At 42.0% G+C, this 6,433-nt stretch overlaps 1 protein-coding gene across 1 annotated transcript; it reads right to left on the minus strand.

Moving 5' to 3' along the window:
- Positions 1 to 813: 813 nt before the first annotated feature.
- LOC120551100 lies at positions 814 to 6,244 on the minus strand. Its single transcript, XM_039788278.1, has 5 exons — positions 6,212 to 6,244; positions 3,217 to 3,391; positions 2,093 to 2,264; positions 1,857 to 2,005; positions 814 to 1,162 (listed from the first exon to the last, which is right to left on the minus strand). The coding sequence occupies exons 1-5, from the start codon at positions 6,242 to 6,244 to the stop codon at positions 864 to 866; spliced, it is 828 nt and encodes a 275-aa protein (XP_039644212.1). The 3' UTR covers positions 814 to 863.
- Between the last annotated feature and the right edge of the window lie 189 nt (positions 6,245 to 6,433).

Here is a 6,433-nt window from a genome sequence, read left to right on the forward strand (position 1 = left end):
GTGGACAGGTTACGTAAATGCCGTTTTTTTCGTGTGGCGATTACGAAATTGAAAGCAATACATTTTAATGGGAAGCATATTTCGTGATTCCAGAACGAAAGCGAGTAGCGAGTAGTTGATAAGGCGAAAGTCCGCGTAGGGAGGTTGGTCGGGGTGGTGGATGGGCCATAAAACACAGGACTTTCACGCCGGAGACCGGGGATCGCGCCCCGCGTGGTGCAGTTCCTTTGTCGGCGTGTCCCGCGTGTGACGGTTCCTTACCCCGTTCTTTTTTTTTCCTAACCCCAAACGTCTCGTTATTGTGGCGTCTTGCGAGTGGCGGCCCGCGAGTGCCGTTGTTTTGGCCGGCGTGTGGCGCCTCATTTCCCCGTAGTCGCGTCCCCCAGAGCAGGTTCGAAAAGCGTGACCTGTACACGTTCAAAAGTCGTTGCATATACACGAAAAAAACGTCAAAATCGTAACCTGTCCACGACTTAATAGATTAAAATAACGTAACTATTACACGACCTGGCGTGAGACCGGGTTGGGGGGATAGAGCAGTGAGTTTTATCTGTAATAAACTAGTTGCATTCACTGTTCATACAACATAATATACTAAATATAGTCAGCCAATGCCAATATTTCAGATCATATTTTTTTCTTGAACATATAGCCAAGTATGTCCTAAGCAAATACTCTATATTACACATAAATTAACATGAAACATTTTACATATACAATAAACATTTATTGTCCGCTGTCAATGTACATATAAATATAGTGTTGAAGGATTCACTGAATCCAAATTAGAGAAAAGTGAACATAGACATAACAACCTGCTGACTACCAATGTTAATTTTTCTCAGTCGTTACAGGTTTGTAGCCTATAGAAGCTTTGTGAGCTGGTGCTGGGGCTTCCTTGGTCGGAAGATACGGGTAGTGATTCCCTCGTGTGTGGTTCTTCGGAGTTTTCTGACGCCCGGGGAAGATATGGAGGCTTCAAACTCCCCCCCCCCATAATTGAATCTTGAGACGTAGCTGGCGATGACCTCCTCCTTGTCTGGATGCTCATATTGTGAAGACGGGTCCGGCGGGATGTTTATCTTCAGAATCTCGTCTCTATACGACGATGGGTCGACAAAGACTTTCTCCATGATCATGTCGATCAAATCATCAACAAACCCTGTACACACAAACACACACACACACACACACATACACTTTAGACAACTGTTCATATATTGACATTTTGTGCTTTCAATTTTGTATTTTTTGCAGGTATTTAAAAGTGCTCATATTATGCACATTTTCAGGTTCATAATTGTATTTAGAGGTTGTACCAGAATAGGTTTCATTTTCATAAAACACCATATTTTTGTTCTACTAGACATTACTGCAGCTCTTTTCACCCTGTGTGTTGAGCTCTCTGTTTTAGCTACAGAGTGAGACATCTCACTTCTGTTCCATCTTTGTTGGGAGTCGCACATGCTCAGTACCTAGGTAAGGACTACTAGCCAGTCAGAAGCAGAGTATGAGGGTGTGCCACGCTAGCAGCTAGGCGAGCATTATAACGTGTGTTACAAAGTGACCACGTTTGTCTCTGAAGTAAAGGCTGGACTACAATAGAGCTGTTTGGAGCAGTTGGTGAACAGTGTTTTCTGTTGGAGATGGGAAGTCCCTTTGGGGGGGACTTAGGGCTTTTTCACTTTGTAAACCTATAACATGCACAAAAAAAGATCTATAACACAATAATGGAAAGGGAAAAGCCCAAAAAGCATAATGAGCACTTGTTTTGTTTATTTATTGTGTTAAAAGTACGGTGTCAAGTACAATGTAAATGTTTATGTGTTTGAGTGAGGGAAAAAAAATATAGTTACGGAATGTTGCCTCCGTCTTCACTGGTCTGGCTCTGCACTCTCCCTTCCTGGACTTTGGAAAGCTCAGTTTGAAACGAGGATCCCCTGATGATGTGGTGGCTTGTCCTCCATCAGCATTCTCATTATAATGCAGTGCAGCCAGGTACAGTCTTGGACAGTAAAAAGAAAATCAAACATGAAAACAATTGCAAAAAATGGGCATATGTTCTCAAAAAGTAAACAATATAACAATATACCTGCACAGCATTCCCAGATATGGATAGACCACGTTTTTAGGAGCGAACCGCAGGATGACACTATGGAACGCCTCCAAAGAGGACGTCTGGTAGTGGGGACTGAGCTTGGCAATATCCTTCAAGACAGTCTTTTTGGTCAGCTCCTTTTCCAAGTTGTAGAACGCTGGAGTTCCTGCAAGACAAAAACATTATATAGTACATCATATCATAGGTAATGACCATAATCGCAGCTAATAAATATAAGCAAACCAGTTGAATGAAACAAACCTGCTGAGAGCCATTTACTCTTGTCCCTTGTTTTTAGAATTGTATGGAGGCATTTTGGGAAAAGGGGGGCCTCGTGTGTATGAACATCCTGAACGTGGTTCAGGAGGGAGATCCATTTAGCCATTCTCTCCGGCCCAGTTTTGGATGATGCAGCTGTCCAATAGATGTGGTTTCTGATGGCTGGAATCCACCTCTTTACTTTTTGACAGTCCTTTTTTTTGCCTATTTTATCTATTTTCTTTGAAAGCCCTACAAATAATATATTTTTTCAAAAGTTAGCCCAATATTAATGTGTTGTCATGAAGCATTATGTGTAGACTTGCCAGGTATAGGCCTACAAGGTGCTTTCAGTATGTAAAAAAAGCCCACCAATACATTCAGCAAATATTTATGCAATTTCCCCTCACTTGCAACAAAAGGTAATATACCTTTCTCCATGTGCCAGACATCGTAGAATTGTGTGATGTTTTCCTCCCTCAGGAATTTCTGAATTTGTGGGTGGCGGTCAGTGAAGATGCAATCGATGGTTACACCCAACAATGACAGGCTCCCACCAACCTCATTGCAATGTCCAAAAAAGCATAAGTATGGATCCATATTTAAAATGTGTGGCATTGGAAAAATATATAACAAGAAAAAGAAAACAGTAAAATTTCATTTGTCCTGCCCACCTGAACCAACTGGAGATCGACAGTAGTGTTGGTGTTGAGGTCCATCATGGTATAGCTACCATATTTTGCACAGTGGCCTGTGAAAACATTGTCACAATCTTGTATTGAAGTGTGTGGTATGTGTTTATAATAGTCTATTAATTTACAATAAAACATATCCTAGTCTTATCATTTCCAAAAATATACCTGGAGAGTCAGCCCTCATGTCGCCACCGAGTATGACTTTATCTTGGCTGAGCTGTTGCAGCATCACCTCCTGGGACTCCCTCCAGGTGTGGACTATAGCTGGTTCCATAAACATTCTGGCATGCCGACGGAACGTGTCATACAGAAATATCTGCAGACGCATTGCCTTGAACACCTGATGGTAGACAAAAACGACAACAGGTTTTTATAATATTAAACATATGCCAGATACAATAATGCAGCAAGTTATTATTTACTCATTCTTCATTTACCCTTTGAAGTTTGAAGAATGAGGCTCCACTGATGTACACTGCAGCAGAAAGCTGTACGTTCCTAGCTGGTGTATTATCCAGAAGAGGCTGGCTTTACCAACTTCGGGAATACTCACAGTACTTGCAAAGCTGTTCCACTGATAAAAATGTCCCAAGCTTTTTGGTTTTTACAAGGCATGCATGTTTGCACACAGCACACACCTAAAACAGCTCCATCAGAAAGGTCTCATACACTATGTATTTTCTAATCGCCTGTATGGAAGTGAATGCAGCATCTCTGGGAGAGAGAGGGGAAAACTGTTTCAGCAATAACTGAACTTTCACAAAAGCAAAATATAGCAGGACTGCTGAAATACACAATATCCGTTTCAGCAAACAAACTGATAACTGATAATATACATTTAGACAAAGACATTTCTGTAAGTCACGACATGACTGTTGACTCTGTCTAAGTTGAGACTGAGTCTGCAGGGTCATAGGCTGTGTCCGTCCCTTGAGAAGTGATAATTGAGCTCCCCTCGAAAGGGTCCTTCTCCTCCTCCAGACGAGGTCTCTTAGACGGTCGCTTTATGGGTGTTGAGCTTAGAAAAGGGAGTGGGGCTATGAAGGGATCAGTGGACGTGCCAAAGTCCTTGCAGGACACAGTAGCCTGGACAGCTGTAACAAAAGTATATTTCCTATAATAAAAAGGCATTCTTAGGAGTAAAACATGACAGCACTGTCATAGTATAAATTCACAGACTGATCTCATGAATTGGCGTATGTATGACACTTCAATTTTTATTCCGTTTTTGCGTGTTATCAAGACGCATAATCGCATTTTTGCGTGTATATCAATGCAAATCGGCCGCCATTGACCAACATTGCGAGTCAATTTCCACCGTAGCCGGGGGAACACAGGACTTTCACCTGGGAGAACCGGGTTCACTCCCCGCGTGTGGCAATTTTTCAGCGTTTCTTTTTTAATAAGCCTTACCCAATGTTTCTGTCCTAAACCCAACCATTTATTGTTTTCCTAAGCGTGTTTTTGTCGTTATTTTCCGTGTTTTTGTCACTGTTTTGTTACCAAAGCCTTTCCCTGTGTTCTTTTCCTAAACCCAACCATTTTTTATTTATTTTTATTTTTTTTTAACAGGCGTGTGACGTTGTTCTCGCGATAGTACGTTGCCACGTGGTGGGTATGTTTACATCAACATACAGCGTAGGCATACACGTGGAGAGCTGAAAATGCGTACAATAACACGCCATTTGGCTTTATGAAAGTGGCGTGTATATTTACGCAAAGTCATGATGCCATGTTGAAATTCAAGCACTAAAGGCTGCAACAGCTCATTGTAACATTTGATCAAAAGGAATGGTTTCTTTAAAACTACAGACCTTCACTTTTGTAATGTGAACAAAGAGTCCTAGAAGAGAGTTGTGTGCCAACACTCTGTGTTTGAGGGGGCTCAGTCTGGCAGCCGATATCTTTTGTGGCTGGTAACTCAAATGATGCACTGGCCTATATAAAAAAGAGAAATGCCATCAACTTCATCTTTTAGAATGTATTTATTATTATGCCAACAGATACATCAAGCAAAAAAGTATCACTAATAAATACACTCCAGGAGAAGAAACTCATTATACAAAATGGTTGGCTTCGAGTGTAAATAGTGCTGTGATGTAGCAGTCTAAACCATACACTGGTTTTGCCCTAGACAACGCTAACATATTCCTGTTTATAAATATAATATTATAAAATATTAACAAATGCATTATTTGCGCAAATCCCCGAAATTATATACGGCGGGGGATGTGTATTGCTTGACCGACTGAGTCTCCGGGTTTGTAGGTGGACACCATGCTAATAGCTCAAAGCTAGCGGTTAGCGTTACCTTGTACTATGTGGCAAAACACTAGCTAGCTACAATGTTAGTTTGCCAAAACACTTCTTGGTTAGTTTGTGTAGTTAGTGTAGAGGGCTGGTCGGATAATAGTTAGCTATACATTCCAAGTTCTTAGCAACACCATCCGGCGGCCTAGTGTGCCACGGACGCGCCGCTGCCCGCTGGTCAAACTGTGCAGCCTCTGCTGAACCTCTACAGCGGGCCAATAGTCTATTAAACTTACCGGGAGTTTTTGGTCCCACTCCGCCACACACGACCACACACACTTGTTGACTTGATTTGTGCGCAACATATTGCAGTATGGGAATATTTTTAAAATGCATAACTTTCAAAAGTTACCGTAGCTGGTCAATGGCTTTGCAGGAGAAACTATGCTGACTGAAAACTAACTAGAAGCTAATACTAGCGGTTAGCTACCTCGTTCTCAATGGCAAAAGACTGCTACAACACACACAACTTCACCCTAATGTATAAAAGAAATTGTATAGAACTACTTACATGTCCCTCGTCTGCAGGTATTCCACGCAAAGTTGGAATCGCGCACTCTTTTAGCAAAAGTTTCTTGGCTAATCCTGCCTTGTACTGACCGAAGTTGGAGAAACAGACCGTCTCAAAGTGGTTAGCACAAACCTACATTTTTTTGCCAACTGTAGCAGGGACATTGCCTTCAAAAATTAATTCAAGCCATGCCGCTCTTCTGTTCTCTGCGGCTGGGACACGATGGAGTGTTTTGTGCTCCTCTTTACAGCAAACAACAGCACAGTTTAAGTGGTGCTTCGACAAGGTGCTTCTGAATCAGTAACAACATGGAGGATATCAGAGAAGTTACTGCTGTACCTGGTGGGTGGAGCCCATAGACGGTGGAGACATTAGGTATGCTCTGTTGGGAGGGGAAGGAGGGTGGGAATATTCAAATGTTTCGGATTGTGACGTCACAAACCGAGCAGACATTCAGAAAGCCATATCTCACTCAAAACAGCATGGATGGTTTTTTTCCCAAGTTTGTAGTCGTAAGGAAGCACCAGAGACACAAAAGAACACCCCAAAACCCAGAAAAAG

Source organism: Perca fluviatilis, chromosome 2, assembly GCF_010015445.1.
Source record: "Perca fluviatilis chromosome 2, GENO_Pfluv_1.0, whole genome shotgun sequence".
In the NCBI taxonomy this organism is placed as follows: domain Eukaryota; kingdom Metazoa; phylum Chordata; class Actinopteri; order Perciformes; family Percidae; genus Perca; species Perca fluviatilis.